The sequence below is a fragment of the Oncorhynchus mykiss genome, chromosome 5 (genome assembly GCF_057628025.1).
Source record: "Oncorhynchus mykiss isolate SJ-2025 chromosome 5, ASM5762802v1, whole genome shotgun sequence".
NCBI lineage: Eukaryota > Metazoa > Chordata > Actinopteri > Salmoniformes > Salmonidae > Oncorhynchus > Oncorhynchus mykiss.
The window spans coordinates 86,227,605-86,246,735 of record NC_143026.1 but is presented as its reverse complement, the minus strand read 5'-3'; the positions used below and the strand labels follow the sequence as shown (position 1 = coordinate 86,246,735).

The 19,131-nt window shown below is 46.0% G+C and overlaps 1 protein-coding gene across 5 annotated transcripts in view; it reads left to right on the top strand.

Annotated features, from left to right (window-relative positions):
- The window catches only part of col24a1 (collagen type XXIV alpha 1), a 226,054-nt gene that overhangs the window by 127,915 nt on the left and 79,008 nt on the right, over positions 1-19,131 (top strand). For 4 of the 5 annotated variants that reach the window (XR_016496353.1, XM_036978599.2, XM_090236176.1 and 1 more), the window contains 3 exons: positions 11-64; positions 2,130-2,183; positions 8,615-8,668. Coding sequence is in view for 4 of the 5 variants with exons in the window: in XM_036978599.2 (XP_036834494.2) it covers positions 11-64; positions 2,130-2,183; positions 8,615-8,668 (162 nt within the window). In the remaining variant the exon portion in view is untranslated. Of the gene's footprint in view, positions 1-10; positions 65-1,931; positions 2,104-2,129; positions 2,184-8,614; positions 8,669-19,131 lie in introns of those variants that run through there. The other variant, XM_090236178.1, reaches the window with a different exon arrangement.

Here is a 19,131-nt window from a genome sequence, read left to right as displayed (position 1 = left end):
TGTTTCCCAGGGTGACCGTGGTCCTGCAGGTCCGTTGGGTCCTCCTGGGGAGATGGGGTCCAGGGTAAGTACAGAACTAAGTACACAATGTCTATATGCACCACTTAGAGAGAGTGTCTGGAAGCATTACACTGGTGGCATGTTGGCAGCTCAGTCCCTGCCTCCCAGGGGTTTGGAGGCATATCAACAGCACTTTTTGTTATCTTGGTTTCTGTATTTTCTGTGTTTGATCAACTGTAACTCTGAACCTCAAGGCAGTATCTAAAAATTATGTAACTACTGTATGGCTCTGTCCCATATCTTAATATAAATGCTATTTCCTCTTTAGCGTTTGGGATACCTATCTTAGAGTTCTGTACACTATCCTCATATGTTCTCTTCCCCCGTCTGTCTGTGAATGTTCTTCTGTAGTCTTGACCTGTGTCCCTCTCTCTCTGTGTCTGTCTGTGGATGTTCTTCTGTAGTCTTGACCTGTGTCCCTCTCTCTGTGTCTGTCTGTGAATGTTCTTCTGTAGTCTTGGCCTGTGTCCCTCTCTCTCTGTGTCTGTCTGTGAATGTTCTTCTGTAGTCTTGACCTGTGTCTCTCTCTCTCTGTGTCTGTCTGTGAAGGTTCTTCTGTAATCTTGGCCTGTGTCCCTCTCTCTCTGTGTCTGTCTGTGAATGTTCTTCTGTAGTCTTGACCTGTGTCCCTCTCTCTCTGTGTCTGTCTGTGAATGTTCTTCTGTAGTCTTGGCCTGTGTCCCTCTCTCTCTGTGTCTGTCTGTGAATGTTCTTCTGTAGTCTTGACCTGTGTCCCTCTCTCTCTGTGTCTGTCTGTGAATGTTCTTCTGTAGTCTTGGCCTGTGTCCCTCTCTCTCTGTGTCTGTCTGTGAATGTTCTTCTGTAGTCTTGACCTGTGTCCCTCTCTCTCTGTGTCTGTCTGTGAATGTTCTTCTGTAGTCTTGGCCTGTGTCCCTCTCTCTCTGTGTCTGTCTGTGAATGTTCTTCTGTAGTCTTGGCCTGTGTCCCTCTCTCTCTGTGTCTGTCTGTGAATGTTATTCTGTAGTCTTGACCTGTGTCCCTCTCTCTCTGTGTCTGTCTGTGAATGTTCTTCTGTAGTCTTGACCTGTGTCCCTCTCTCTCTGTGTCTGTCTGTGAATGTTCTTCTGTAGCCTTGACCTGTGTACCTCTCTCTCTCTGTCTGTGAATGCTCTTTTATAGCCTTGACCTGTGTCTCTCCCCCTCGCTCTCTCTCCCTGTGGTTAAGCCCTGCCTGTGTCTGTGAGCATTCTAGTGTAGCAGAGCTTTGTGAGCACTGCAGTGTTCTGTGGAGTGTCTGGAGACAGAGAGAGACTGGTTGATGTTCCTTGCTGGCTTAGGGCCTGTGGACAGACAGCTCCAGGTTTGTGTCTTTGGTCACCAGCCCTGAGCTTCTGGCTGCTGACTGGCTGCTTGTCTCCTTGGCTGGCTGGCTGGCTGGCTGGCTGGCTGGCTGGCTGGATGGCTGGCTGGCTGGCTGCCTGTCTCCTTGGCTGCCTCGCTGGCTGGCTGTCTAACTGGTTGACTTGCTGGCTGTCTGGCTGACAGGTTGGCTGGCTGGCTGGCTGGTTGGCTGACTGGATGGTTGGCTGGCTGGCTGCGACCAGTCAGTGGGATGAGTGATGGTGGCCCTGGCCAAACCTTCCTGTCCTGTAACAGCCACACTGCAGACAAGCAAAACCACAAAGCCAAGGGCTTCAGGAATAATTCAGTGTTGATGTCAGGGTCCTTGTAAAATATAGTTTTATTTTGGAATGATTGCATAACATGGATGGAGTTTCAGTTGAATGATTTTATTTTAGTTAACCGTTAGCATAGATTGGCTGTACAGAGGGAGAGTTGCATACACACACTGCTCCCTGTACTAACCAGAAACCTTGGCTGTGTTCCTCTCTCTTGTTCTCTGGCATTAGTTTGAGCTCAGTACGCTGAAGGAGAGACTCTTCTCAATCAACCAATCAATCAATCAACAGTCACATTAATGGTTACATGCCCAGACAAGGAAATTGCCCAAGTCTCCTACAATTAACAGCTTACTTTACTTTGCAAAATGTACTTTACTTTCCTCACTAATTGTTTGTCCTTTCTTCTGGTTTCTGTTTTGGTCCAAGGGGTATCCAGGCTTACCAGGCGGACCCGGCGATGTAGGTCTGCAAGGCCCATTTGTAAGTCTTCAGCAATTAAACTTTGTTGTGAAATATGTCTGACGTTCTATCCCACTCATATAATGTTAGGATAGCATTTTCTCTCTACCTCCCTCTCTCTCTCTGTCCCTCTCTCTCTCTCTCTCTCTCTCTCTCTCTCTCTCGCGCTCTCAATTCGATTCAAAGGGCTTTAGTGGCATGGGAAACATATCTTTACATTGCCAAAGCAAGTGAAATAGATCATAAACAAAAGTGAAATAAACAATAAAAAATTTAGAGTAAACATTTTCAAAGGAATACAGACATTTAAATGTCATATTATGGCTATGTACAATGTTACAACGATGTGCAAATAATTAAAGTACAAAAGGGAAAATAAATGAACATAAATATAGGTTGTATTTACAACGGTGTTTGTTCTTCACTGGTTGCCCTTTTCTTGTGGCAACAGGTCACAAATCTTGCTGCTGTGGTGGCACACTGTGGTATTTCACCCAATAGATATGGGAGTTTATCAAAATTGGATTTGTTTTCGAAATCTTTGTGGGTCTGTGTAATCTGAGGGAAATATGTGTCTCTAATATGGTCATACATTGGGCAGGAGGTTAGGAAGTGCAGCTCAGTGTTCACCTCATTCTGTGGGCAGTGTGCACATAGCCTGTCTTCTCTTGAGAGCCAGGTCTGCCTACGGCAGCCTCTCTCAATGGCAAGGCTAAGCTCACTGAATCTGTACATATTCTGTATGTCTGTATATATTTTTATTTGTTTAACAGTTTTTTGGTTACTACATGATTCCATATGTGTTATTTCATAGTTTTGATGTCTTCACTATTAATCTACAATGTAGAAAATAGGAAAAATTAAGAAAAACCCTTCAATGAGTAGGTGTCTCCAAACTTTTGACTGGTACTGTGTGTTGAAGAGGTTGGGGCTCAAGCTGCATCCGTCTCTCTCTCTCTCTCTCTCTCTCTCTCTCCTTGGGCCAGAGGAAAGCACTCTCCCTCTCTCTCATTGAGTGCACTTGTGGTTGGAGAGGAGATAACGTTCCTCGTCATCAGTAGGGCTTGTGACACAAATATTATGAACTTAACGGATTGAACAGTTTAAATACATTGACTCCCTTATTTTATGTCTTGTCTAGTTATCGTAAACACTTTAATTGCGGGATTAATATAAATACTTAAATCGAGTCTGTAACGCTCAATGAGTGAATGGGTGTGGAGTCAGGCGCAGAGAGCAGAGGATGCGGGAAAAAACACGCTTTAATGTCCAAAACCAAATGAACACGGAACAAAGGGCCGAGGCGCAGGGCGATCCGGATGGAGGCGATGGAACTCTCTCAACATAGATGGATTCAGAATATCCCCCACCGGGACCCAGCACCTCTCCTCCGGACCGTACCCCTCCCAGTCAACGAGGTACTGCAGGCCCCTCACACGGCGTCTTGAGTCCAGAATAGCTCGTATCGTGTACGCCGGGGACCCCTCGATGTCCAGAGGGGGCGGAGGGACCTCCGGAACCTCACCTTCCTGCATGGGACCAGCTACCACCGGCCTGAGGAGAGACACATGAAACGAGGGGTTAATGCGATAATACGAAGGAAGTAATAATCGATAACAAACCTCGTTTATTCTCCTCAGGACTTTAAATGGCCCTACACACTGCGGACCCAGGTTCCGGCAGGGCAAGCGGAGGGGCAAGTTTCGGGTCGAGAGCCAGACCCTGTACCCCGATGCAAACACGGGGGCCTCACTGCGGTGACGGTCAGGGCTCTTCTTCTGACGTCCACTCGCCTGACGTAATGACGCCTGGACGGCCCTCCAGGTCTCCTTAGAGCGCTGCACCCACTCCTCCACCGCAGGAGCCTCAGTCTGGCTCTGATGCCATGGTGCCAGGACCGGCTGGTACCCCATCACGCACTGAAACGGTGACATGTTGGTAGAGGAGTGGCTTAGTGAATTCTGGGCCATTTCAGCCCAGGGGATGTATCTCGCTCCCCTGGCCGATCCTGGCAATGCGACCGCAGAAACCTACCCACTTCCTGGTTCACTCTCTCCACTTGCCCATTACTCTCCGGGTGATACCCTGAGGTCAGGCTGACCGAGACCCCCAGACGTTCCATAAATGCCCTCCACACTCGGGAGATAAACTGGGGACCCCGATCAGAAACAACATCCTCGGGCACCCCGTAGTGCCGGAAGACATGGGTGAACAGAGCCTCCGCAGTCTGTAGGGCCGTAGGGAGACCGGGCAACGGGATAAGACGGCAGGAATTAGAGAACCGATCCACAACGACCAGGATCGTCGTGTTTCCCTGAGAGGGGGGAAGGTCAGTAAGAAAATCCATCGATAGATGGGTCCCCGGCCGTTGTGGAACGGGGAGGGGTTGTAACTTCCCTCGTGGCGGGTGCCTAGGAGCCTTACTCTGGGCGCACACCGAACAGGAGGAGACATAGAATCGCACATCCCTCACCAAGGTGGGCCACCAGTACTTCCCCCTAAGACCTCGCACTGTCCTTGAAATACCCGGGTGACCCGACGAGGGTAGACTATGAGCCCATCAAATCAATTGATCACGAACAGCGAGCGGCACGTACCTACGACCCTCCGGACACTGTGGAGGCGCAGGTTCCTCCGTTAGCGCCCACTCGATGTCCGCGTCCACCGCCCATACTACTGGTGCCACCAGCTTAGCTGCCGGAATGATGGGAGTAGGATCGATGGACCGGTCCTCAGTGTCATAGAGGCGGGACAGCGCGTCGGCCTTAGTGTTGAGGGAACCTGGTCGATACGAGATCGTAAAACGAAATCTGGTGAAATACTTGGCCCACCTTGCCTGACGAGGATTCAGTCTCCCAGCTGATCGGATATACTCCAGGTTACAGTGGTCAGTCCAAATGAGGAAAGGGTGCTTAGCCCCCTCAAGCCAGTGTCTCCACACCTTCAGGGCCTTAACCTTAGCCAACAACTCCCTGTCCCCCACATCATAATTCCACTCTGCTGGCCCGAGCTTCTTCGAAAAAAAAGCACAGGGGCGGAGCTTCAGTGGCGTACCCGAGCGCTGTGAGAGCACCGCTCCAACCCCAGCCTCGGATGCGTCCACGTCTACTATGAATGCCAAAAAAGTGTCCGAATGCGCCAACACCGGCGCCTCGGTGAACAGCGCCTTCAACCTACGGAAAGCTCCGTCCGCCTCTGCTGACCACTGCAAACGCACCGGCCCCCCTTCAGCAGTGAGGTAATAGGAGCTGCTACCTGACCAAAACCCCGGATAAACCTCCGGTAGTAATTGGCAAACCCTAAGAACCGCTGCACCTCCTTTACCGTGGTCGGAGTCAGCCAATTATGCATGGCCTTGACGCCGTCACCCTCCATTACCACCCCTGAGCTGGAAGTGCGATAACCCAGGAAGGAAACGGCTCGTTTGGAAAATTCACATTTCTCCACCTTCACGTACAGGTCATGCTCCAGCAGTCACCCAAGAACCTTGCGCACCAGAGACACATGCGCGGTGCGTGTAGCGGAGTAGATCAAAATATTGTCAATATACACCACCACACCCTGTCCATGCAGGTCTCTAAGAATCTCGTCAACGAAGGATTGAAAGATAGCTGGAGCATTCTTTAACCCGTACGGCATGACGAGGTACTCATAATGGCCAGATGTGGTACTAAACGCGGTTTTCCACTCATCTCCCTCCCAAATACGCACCAGATTATACGCGCTCCTGAGATCCAGTTTCGTGAAGAACTGCGCTCCGTGAAATGATTCCACTGCCGTAGCGATGAGAGGTAGTGGGTAACTAAAACCCACCGTGATGGAATTGAGACCTCGATAATCAATACACGGACGCAAACCACCATCCTTTTTCTTCACAAAAAAGAAACTCGAGGAGACGGGTGACATGGAGAGCCGAATGTACCCCTGTCCCAGAGCTTCCGTGACATATGTCTCCATAGCCATGTCTCCTCCTGGGATAAAGGATACAATGACTCCTGGGGAGTGCAGCGTTTACCTGGAGGTTTATCACATAATCCCCCTATCGATGGAGTGGTAATTGGGTCGCTTTCTTTTTCCTGAAAGCGATAGCCAAATCGGCATACTCAGCGGGAATGCGCACGGTGGGAACCTGGTCTGGACTCTCCACCGTTGTCGCACCGATGGAAACTCCTACACACCTGCCTGAACATTCATCAGACCACCCCTGGAGAGTTCCCTGTTTCCACGAAATCGTCAGATTGTGAATAGCCATCCAGGGAATCCCCAGCACCACCGGAAACGCAGGTGAATCGATAAGGAACAAACTAATCTGCTCCTTTTGATTCCCCTGCGTAATCATCTCCAAAGGAATTGTGGCCTCCCTGACCAGCCCTGGCCCTAACGGTCGACTATCTAAAGAGTGCACGGGGAAAGGGGGTTCTGCCTTAACTAACGGAATCCTCAACCTCTGAGCGAGTCCGCGATCTATAAAGTTCCCAGCTGCGCCTGAATCGACTAGCGCCTTATGCTGGAGAGATGAACTCCTCCAGCACCGACCTGATGTGTGCCCTCTCCGGCCACAACTGGTACAGGAGGAGCCTCCTCCGCCGATGTCCCTAGACGCGGCCCCTCCTAGCTCCATTGGGATAGGAGCGGGAGGGTCAGGAGGTGGAACTAACAGGACCCTTTCAGAACGTCCGCGAGCAGCTAGCAGATGGTCTAACCGGATCGTCAAGTCTATCAGTTCATCCAGGCTGAGCGTAGTGTCCCGACAAGCCAGCTCCCTGCGGACGACCTCTCTCTCAGGCTACACCTGTAATGGTCTATCAGGGCCCTGTCGTTCCACCCTGCACCAGCGGCCAAGGTCCGGAAATCCAGCGCGAAGTCCTGCGCGCTCCTCGTCCCCTGCCGGAGATGGAACAACCTCTCACCCGCCGCTCGGCCCTCCGGGGGGTGATCGAACACGGCCTGGAAACGGCGGGTGAACTCCGGGTAGTCGCCCCTCGCTGAGTCGGGCCCGTTCCAGACAGCCTTGGCCCACTCCAGGGCTCTTCCCGTCAGGCAAGAGACGAGAACACTCACGCTCTTCTCGTCCGAGGGAGCCGGCCGAACGGTGGCCAGGTAGAGATCTAGTTGTAGCAGAAATCCCTGGCACCCCGCCGCCGCTCCATCGTACTCCCTCGGAGGCGTAATGCGCAGAGTGCTGGCACCAGATCCCGCTGGAGGAGATGGTAGAGTTGCTGGTGGGAGGGTAGGTGGGGTAGTAGGGAGACCACTCCTCTCCCAACGGTCCATCCTCTCCATCATTTGATCCATCGCTGATCCGATGCGATGGAGGATGGACGTGTGATGAAGGACTCTCTCCTCCATCGTGGGGAGAGGGGTGGTCGCTGCTCCTGCTGACTCCATAAGGTTGGTGCGGGCTTCTGTAACGCTCAATGAGTGAATGGGTGTGGAGTCAGGCGCAGAGAGCAAAGGATGCGGGAAAAAACACGCTTTAATGTCCAAAATCAAAAACAACAAAATAGTATTTACCCAACACAGGCGTAACTATTAAAACAAAAAGTACCCTTAGGTAAAATACCAGGACAGCGAGAAAACCCAACAAAACACTAACACCTCTCACAAATACAGAAGAACAAGCCCGCACAAACAGAAGCGGGATAAACAAACTTAAATAACCCCACCCTAACAAGAAACAATGAACAGGTGAAACCAATTAGACAAAACCAAACGAACACGGAACAAAGGATCGGTGGCACCTAGTAGACCGGTGACGACGACCGCCATGCGCCACTTGAACAAGAAGGGGAGCCACCTTCGGTAATATTCTGAAGATTTGTTGTAAATTATCTTGTACTATTATAAATACTCACCATTTAACTGGGAAACTTGATATAATTTTGCCTGTTTCTCACATTAAAGTCGGGCCTTCCATAAGCACAGTACTTCAATAGACTGACTGATTATTATGCAATACTGTATAACAGCTTCTTTACTCTGACTCATTTTGACTGTCTGTAGGTGACCGGATAGGTTTGAGACATTTTATATACAGTAGATAGACAATGCTCATTTAGCCTCATTTAGTCAGTGTAAACGCTCTCACTTAATAGCATCCATTGTAGCTTCTACTGTACATCTACACTACAGCTGGGTGATCATATCAGAAAACATCTGATCAACAGGTGGAATGTAGATGATTGTCTGCTCTATTTCAAACAGAAACAGTGTGACTTACTGTGTAATTGATTGGGTTGCATCTCTCCTGTTCCACATCTAGCATTTGTGAACTGTGACACTGCAACTGAATTGAACGGTCATGAGCTCTCTCGAACACATCAATAACAATCCCCCCTCCCTCTGTCTCTCTCTCTCCCTCCCTTCCCTCTCTCTCTCTCTCTCTCCCTCTCTCTCTCTCCCTCCCTCCCTCCCTCCCTCTCTCTCGCTCTCCCTCTCGCTCTCCCTCCCAGGGTCCTCAGGGGCAGAGGGGTATACCAGGGGTCCCGGGGCCAAAGGGCAGAAGGGTAAGATAACTATTTTTACCTCCCTCCTCCACTCTCTTTCCCTCCTCTGTTCTGTTCTACATGTCTCATCAGTAACAATGTGAACTATAATGGACAACAGGAACCTTGATTTAATCATGCAAACCTAACCCTGTTTTCATCATGTAACCTAACCCTGATTTAATCATGTAACCTAACCCTGTTTTCATCATGTAACCTAACCCTGATTTAATCATGTAACCTAACCCTGTTTTCATCATGTAACCTAACCCGGATTTAATCATGTAACCTAACCCTGTTTTCATCATGTAACCTAACCCTGTTTTCATCATGTAACCTAACCCTGATTTAATCATGTAACCTAAACCTGATTTAATCATGCACCTAACCCTGGTTTAATCATGCACCTAATCCTGATTTAATCATGTAACCTAACCCTGTTTTCATCATGTAACCTAACCCTGATTTAATCATGTAACCTAACCCTGATTTAATCATGTAACCTAACCCTGTTTTCATCATGTAACCTAACCCTGTTTTCATCATGTAACCTAACCCTGATTTAATCATGTAACCTAACCCTGATTTAATCATGCACCTAACCCTGATTTAATCATGCACCTAACCCTGGTTTAATCATGCACCTAACCCTGATTTAATAATGCAAACATAACCCTGTTTTCATCATGTAACCTAACCCTGATTTAATCATGTAACCTAAACCTGATTTAATCATGCACCTAACCCTGGTTTAATCATGCATCTAACCCTGATTTAATCATGCACCTAACCCTGGTTTAATCATGCACCTAACCCTGATTTAATCATGCACCTAACCCTGATTTAATCATGCACCTAATCCTGATTTAATCATGCACCTAATCCTGGTTTAATCATGCAACCTAACCCTGATGTAATCATGCACCCTGATTTAATCATGCACCTAATCCTGATTTAATCATGCACCTAACCCTGCACCACAAAGAAGTGAATCAGAGATTATCGAGCTCAAGCCTAATGTTGAGCTCATGAGACACCTGGTGGCCGAGAGGAGTACGACACTGACACAATCATAAACCATTTTGCCTATGCTTTTCCTTATGGGTAGTCCCGGGAATTGAATCCACTATCTTAGCGTTGCAAACGCCATGCTCTAGCAAATGAGCTACAGAGGACTACAGTACACTGATACAGTACCTTACATAGCAACCATGGGCTTAGAAAAGTAATGTATTTAACATGATCTAAGCTTTAAACACTATTGGAATCTTATAGTCTGTTGTGTGAGACTGCATGAGAGACACAGTCTATCAGCAGTAGTATCCACAAGAGAGCTGTGTGGTGACTGCATGAGAGATCCCATCTATCAGCAGTAGTATCCACAAGAGAGCTGTGTGGTGACTGCATGAGATATCCCTCGATCAGCAGTAGTGTGCACCAGAGAGCTGTGTGGTGACTGCATGAGAGATCCCATCTATCAACAGTAGTATCCACCAGAGAGCTGTGTGGTGACTGGGCACTCTGCGTCTCTCCTTAGCATTTCTCCTTTACTTTTCTCTGTCCGTTGACAAAGACACACATCTGGGTGGAACTCTGCAACTGACTGGCCATGGCACCGACTGGACTGGCTCCTGGCACCACCCACCTGGCTGGCACTGGTGTGCCAACCCACATTGGCACCACAGACGGGCAGAGGCGCTTACTCTACCACCTAGTCACCGACGCAGAGTGCCCACCCACATCATCCTCTGCACAGTAGTCTGAACCACTTTGTGAAAGGATTCACAGTAAATGTAGGAATCCACAATGGAGACAAATAAATCCCGACCCACAGAGTAGTACAGACCACAGGAGGTGGAATGGTATCAAATACATCAAACACGTGGTTTCCAGGTGTTTGATGCCATTGCATTTGCTCTGTTCTGGCCATTATTATGAATTCCGGAACTTCAAGTCACTGCCCACGTAACGGTTACATTATATGATTGATGTTGTTTATTTAAGTGTCATACACCTAACGGTGTCCAGCCCACATGGGCTTACAAGACACTTCTAGCCACACTACACAAACAGTACAGCTACCATCTAGCCATACTACACAAACAGTACAGCTACCATCTAGCCATACTACACAAACAGTACATTACACAAACAGTACATTACACAAACAGTACAGCTACCATCTAGCCACACTACACAAACAGTACATTACACAAACAGTACATTACACAAACAGTACAGCTACCATCTAGCCATACTACACAAACAGTACAGCTACCATCTAGCCACACTACACAAACAGTACATTACACAAACAGTACAGCTACCATCTAGCCACACTACACAAACAGTACAGCTACCATCTAGCCATACTACACAAACAGTACAGCTACCATCTAGCCACACTACACAAACAGTACAGCTACCATCTAGCCATACTACACAAACAGTACAGCTACCATCTAGCCACACTACACAAACAGTACATTACACAAACAGTACAGCTACCATCTAGCCACACTACACAAACAGTACATTACACAAACAGTACAGCTACCATCTAGCCACACTACACAAACAGTACAGTACACAAACAGTACAGCTACCATCTAGCCACACTACACAAACAGTACATTACACAAACAGTACATTACACAAACGGTACAGCTACCATCTAGCCATACTACACAAACAGTACAGCTACCATCTAGCCACACTACACAAACAGTACACTACACAAACAGTACAGCTACCATCTAGCCACACTACACAAACAGTACATTACACAAACAGTACAGCTACCATCTAGCCATACTACACAAACAGTACAGCTACCATCTAGCCATACTACACAAACAGTACACTACACAAACAGTACACTACACAAACAGTACAGCTACCATCTAGCCACACTACACAAACAGTACACTACACAAACAGTACACTACACAAACAGTACAGCTACCATCTAGCCACACTACACAAACAGTACATTACACAAACAGTACAGCTACCATCTAGCCACACTACACAAACAGTACACTACACAAACAGTACACTACACAAACAGTACAGCTACCATCTAGCCACACTACACAAACAGTACATTACACAAACAGTACAGCTACCATCTAGCCATACTACACAAACAGTACATTACACAAACAGTACAGCTACCATCTAGCCATACTACACAAACAGTACAGCTACCATCTAGCCATACTACACAAACAGTACAGCTACCATCTAGCCACACTACACAAACAGTACAGCTACCATCTAGCCATACTACACAAACAGTACATTACACAAACAGTACATTACACAAACAGTACACTACACAAACAGTACAGTACACAAACAGTACAGCTACCATCTAGCCACACTACACAAACAGTACATTACACAAACAGTACAGCTACCATCTAGCCACACTACACAAACAGTACATTACACAAACAGTACAGCTACCATCTAGCCATACTACACAAACAGTACAGCTACCATCTAGCCATACTACACAAACAGTACAGCTACCATCTAGCCACACTACACAAACAGTACAGCTACCATCTAGCCATACTACACAAACAGTACACTACACAAACAGTACAGCTACCATCTAGCCACACTACACAAACAGTACACTAAACAAACAGTACAGCTACCATCTAGCCACACTACACAAACCGTACATTACACAAACAGTACAGCTACCATCTAGCCACACTACACAAACAGTACATTACACAAACAGTACAGCTACCATCTAGCCACACTACACAAACAGTACAGCTACCATCTAGCCACACTACACAAACAGTACAGCTACCATCTAGCCACACTACACAAACAGTACATTACACAAACAGTACAGCTACCATCTAGCCACACTACACAAACAGTACAGCTACCATCTAGCCACACTACACAAACAGTACAGCTACCATCTAGCCCCACTACACAAACAGTACAGCTACCATCTAGCCACACTACACAAACAGTACAGCTACCATCTAGCCACACTACACAAACAGTACATTACACAAACAGTACAGCTACCATCTAGCCATACTACACAAACAGTACAGCTACCATCTAGCCACACTACACAAACAGTACAGCTACCATCTAGCCACACTACACAAACAGTACATTACACAAACAGTACAGCTACCATCTAGCCATACTACACAAACAGTACAGCTACCATCTAGCCACACTACACAAACAGTACAGCTACCATCTAGCCACACTACACAAACAGTACAGCTACCATCTAGCCACACTACACAAACAGTACATTACACAAACAGTGCAGCTACCATCTAGCCACACTACACAAACAGTACAGCTACCATCTAGCCACACTACACAAACAGTACATTACACAAACAGTACATCTACCATCTAGCCACACTACACAAACAGTACATTACACAAACAGTACAGCTACCATCTAGCCATACTACACAAACAGTACAGCTACCATCTAGCCATACTACACAAACAGTACACTACACAAACAGTACACTACACAAACAGTACAGCTACCATCTAGCCACACTACACAAACAGTACACTACACAAACAGTACACTACACAAACAGTACAGCTACCATCTAGCCACACTACACAAACAGTACATTACACAAACAGTACAGCTACCATCTAGCCACACTACACAAACAGTACACTACACAAACAGTACACTACACAAACAGTACAGCTACCATCTAGCCACACTACACAAACAGTACATTACACAAACAGTACAGCTACCATCTAGCCATACTACACAAACAGTACATTACACAAACAGTACAGCTACCATCTAGCCATACTACACAAACAGTACAGCTACCATCTAGCCATACTACACAAACAGTACAGCTACCATCTAGCCACACTACACAAACAGTACAGCTACCATCTAGCCATACTACACAAACAGTACATTACACAAACAGTACATTACACAAACAGTACACTACACAAACAGTACAGTACACAAACAGTACAGCTACCATCTAGCCACACTACACAAACAGTACATTACACAAACAGTACAGCTACCATCTAGCCACACTACACAAACAGTACATTACACAAACAGTACAGCTACCATCTAGCCATACTACACAAACAGTACAGCTACCATCTAGCCATACTACACAAACAGTACAGCTACCATCTAGCCACACTACACAAACAGTACAGCTACCATCTAGCCATACTACACAAACAGTACACTACACAAACAGTACAGCTACCATCTAGCCACACTACACAAACAGTACACTAAACAAACAGTACAGCTACCATCTAGCCACACTACACAAACCGTACATTACACAAACAGTACAGCTACCATCTAGCCACACTACACAAACAGTACATTACACAAACAGTACAGCTACCATCTAGCCACACTACACAAACAGTACAGCTACCATCTAGCCACACTACACAAACAGTACAGCTACCATCTAGCCACACTACACAAACAGTACATTACACAAACAGTACAGCTACCATCTAGCCACACTACACAAACAGTACAGCTACCATCTAGCCACACTACACAAACAGTACAGCTACCATCTAGCCCCACTACACAAACAGTACAGCTACCATCTAGCCACACTACACAAACAGTACAGCTACCATCTAGCCACACTACACAAACAGTACATTACACAAACAGTACAGCTACCATCTAGCCATACTACACAAACAGTACAGCTACCATCTAGCCACACTACACAAACAGTACAGCTACCATCTAGCCACACTACACAAACAGTACATTACACAAACAGTACAGCTACCATCTAGCCATACTACACAAACAGTACAGCTACCATCTAGCCACACTACACAAACAGTACAGCTACCATCTAGCCACACTACACAAACAGTACAGCTACCATCTAGCCACACTACACAAACAGTACATTACACAAACAGTGCAGCTACCATCTAGCCACTCTACACAAACAGTACAGCTACCATCTAGCCACACTACACAAACAGTACATTACACAAACAGTACAGCTACCATCTAGCCACACTACACAAACAGTACAGCTACCATCTAGCCACACTACACAAACAGTACACTACACAAACAGTACACTACACAAACAGTACACTACACAAACAGTACAGCTACCATCTAGCCATACTACACAAACAGTACAGCTACCATCTAGCCACACTACACAAACAGTACATTACACAAACAGTACAGCTACCATCTAGCCATACTACACAAACAGTACAGCTACCATCTAGCCACACTACACAAACAGTACAGCTACCATCTAGCCACACTACACAAACAGTACATTACACAAACAGTACAGCTACCATCTAGCCATACTACACAAACAGTACAGCTACCATCTAGCCATACTACACAAACAGTACAGCTACCATCTAGCCATACTACACAAACAGTACAGCTACCATCTAGCCCCACTACACAAACAGTACAGCTACCATCTAGCCACACTACACAAACAGTACAGCTACCATCTAGCCACACTACACAAACAGTACAGCTACCATCTAGCCACACTACACAAACAGTACAGCTACCATCTAGCCACACTACACAAACAGTACATTACACAAACAGTACAGCTACCATCTAGCCACACTACACAAACAGTACATTACACAAACAGTACAGCTACCATCTAGCCACACTAAACAAACAGTACAGCTACCATCTAGCCACACTACACAAACAGTACAGCTACCATCTAGCCACACTACACAAACAGTACATTACACAAACAGTACAGCTACCATCTAGCCACACTACACAAACAGTACAGCTACCATCTAGCCACACTACACAAACAGTACACTACACAAACAGTACAGCTACCATCTAGCCACACTACACAAACAGTACAGCTACCATCTAGCCACACTACACAAACAGTACAGCTACCATCTAGCCACACTACACAAACAGTACAGCTACCATCTAGCCACACTACACAAACAGTACATTACACAAACAGTACAGCTACCATCTAGCCACACTACACAAACAGTACAGCTACCATCTAGCCACACTACACAAACAGTACATTACACAAACAGTACAGCTACCATCTAGCCACACTACACAAACAGTACAGCTACCATCTAGCCACACTACACAAACAGTACAGCTACCATCTAGCCACACTACACAAACAGTACATTACACAAACAGTACAGCTACCATCTAGCCACACTACACAAACAGTACAGCTACCATCTAGCCACACTACACAAACAGTACAGCTACCATCTAGCCACACTACACAAACAGTACAGCTACCATCTAGCCACACTAAACAAACAGTACAGCTACCATCTAGCCACACTACACAAACAGTACAGCTACCATCTAGCCACACTACACAAACAGTACAGCTACCATCTAGCCATACTACACAAACAGTACATTACACAAACAGTACAGCTACCATCTAGCCATACTACACAAACAGTACATTACACAAACAGTACAGCTACCATCTAGCCATACTACACAAACAGTACATTACACAAACAGTACAGCTACCATCTAGCCACACTACACAAACAGTACATTACACAAACAGTACAGCTACCATCTAGCCACACTACACAAACAGTACATTACACAAACAGTACAGCTACCATCTAGCCACACTACACAAACAGTACAGCTACCATCTAGCCACACTACACAAACAGTACAGCTACCATCTAGCCACACTACACAAACAGTACAGCTACCATCTAGCCACACTACACAAACAGTACAGCTACCATCTAGCCACACTAAACAAACAGTACAGCTACCATCTAGCCACACTACACAAACAGTACATTACACAAACAGTACAGCTACCATCTAGCCACACTAAACAAACAGTACAGCTACCATCTAGCCACACTACACAAACAGTACATTACACAAACAGTACAGCTACCATCTAGCCACACTACACAAACAGTACATTACACAAACAGTACAGCTACCATCTAGCCACACTACACTAACAGTACATTACACAAACAGTACAGCTACCATCTAGCCACACTACACAAACAGTACAGTACACAAACAGTACAGCTACCATCTAGCCACACTACACAAACAGTACAGCTACCATCTAGCCACACTACACAAACAGTACATTACACAAACAGTACAGCTACCATCTAGCCACACTACACAAACAGTACATTACACAAACAGTACAGCTACCATCTAGCCACACTACACAAACAGTATAGCTACCATCTAGCCACACTACACAAACAGTACATTACACAAACAGTACAGCTACCATCTAGCCACACTACACAAACAGTATAGCTACCATCTAGCCACACTACACAAACAGTACATTACACAAACAGTACAGCTACCATCTAGCCACACTACACAAACAGTACAGCTACCATCTAGCCACACTACACAAACAGTATAGCTACCATCTAGCCACACTACACAAACAGTACATTACACAAACAGTACAGCTACCATCTAGCCACACTACACAAACAGTACAGCTACCATCTAGCCACACTACACAAACAGTACAGCTACCATCTAGCCACACTACACAAACAGTACAGCTACCATCTAGCCACACTACACAAACAGTACAGCTACCATCTAGCCACACTACACAAACAGTACATTACACAAACAGTACAGCTACCATCTAGCCACACTACACAAACAGTACATTACACAAACAGTACAGCTACCATCTAGCCACACTACACAAACAGTACAGCTGCCATCTAGCCACACTACACAAACAGTACAGCTACCATCTAGCCACACTACACAAACAGTACATTACACAAACAGTACAGCTACCATCTAGCCACACTACACAAACAGTACATTACACAAACAGTACAGCTACCATCTAGCCACACTACACAAACAGTACAGCTACCATCTAGCCACACTACACAAACAGTACATTACACAAACAGTACATTACACAAACAGTACAGCTACCATCTAGCCACACTACACAAACAGTACAGCTGCCATCTAGCCACACTACACAAACAGTACATTACACAAACAGTGCAGCTACCATCTAGCCACACTACACAAACAGTACATTACACAAACAGTGCAGCTACCATCTAGCCACACTACACAAACAGTACATTACACAAACAGTACAGCTACCATCTAGCCACACTACACAAACAGTACAGCTACCATCTAGCCACACTACACAAACAGTACAGCTACCATCTAGCCACACTACACAAACAGTACATTACACAAACAGTACATTACACAAACAGTACAGCTACCATCTAGCCATACTACACAAACAGTACATTACACAAACAGTACAGCTACCATCTAGCCACACTACACAAACAGTACAGCTACCATCTAGCCACACTAAACAAACAGTACAGCTACCATCTAGCCACACTACACAAACAGTACAGCTACCATCTAGCCACACTACACAAACAGTACAGCTACCATCTAGCCACACTACACAAACAGTACATTACACAAACAGTACAGCTACCATCTAGCCACACTACACAAACAGTACAGCTACCATCTAGCCACACTACACAAACAGTACATTACACAAACAGTACAGCTACCATCTAGCCACACTACACAAACAGTACAGTACACAAACAGTACAGCTACCATCTAGCCACACTAAACAAACAGTACATTACACAAACAGTACAGCTACCATCTAGCCACACTACACAAACAGTACAGTACACAAACAGTACAGCTACCATCTAGCCACACTACACAAACAGTACATTACACAAACAGTACAGCTACCATCTAGCCACACTACACAAACAGTACATTACACAAACAGTACAGCTACCATCTAGCCACACTACACAAACAGTACAGCTACCATCTAGCCACACTACACAAACAGTACATTACACAAACAGTACAGCTACCATCTAGCCACACTACACAAACAGTACAGCTACCATCTAGCCACACTACACAAACAGTACATTACACAAACAGTACAGCTACCATCTAGCCATACTACACAAACAGTACAGCTACCATCTAGCCACACTACACAAACAGTACAGCTACCATCTAGCCATACTACACAAACAGTACATTACACAAACAGTACAGCTACCATCTAGCCACACTACACAAACAGTACATTACACAAACAGTACATTACACAAACAGTACAGCTACCATCTAGCCACACTACACAAACAGTACAGCTACCATCTAGCCACACTACACAAACAGTACAGCTACCATCTAGCCACACTACACAAACAGTACATTACACAAACAGTACAGCTACCATCTAGCCACACTACACAAACAGTACAGTACACAAACAGTACAGCTACCATCTAGCCACACTAAACAAACAGTACATTACACAAACAGTACAGCTACCATCTAGCCACACTACACAAACAGTACA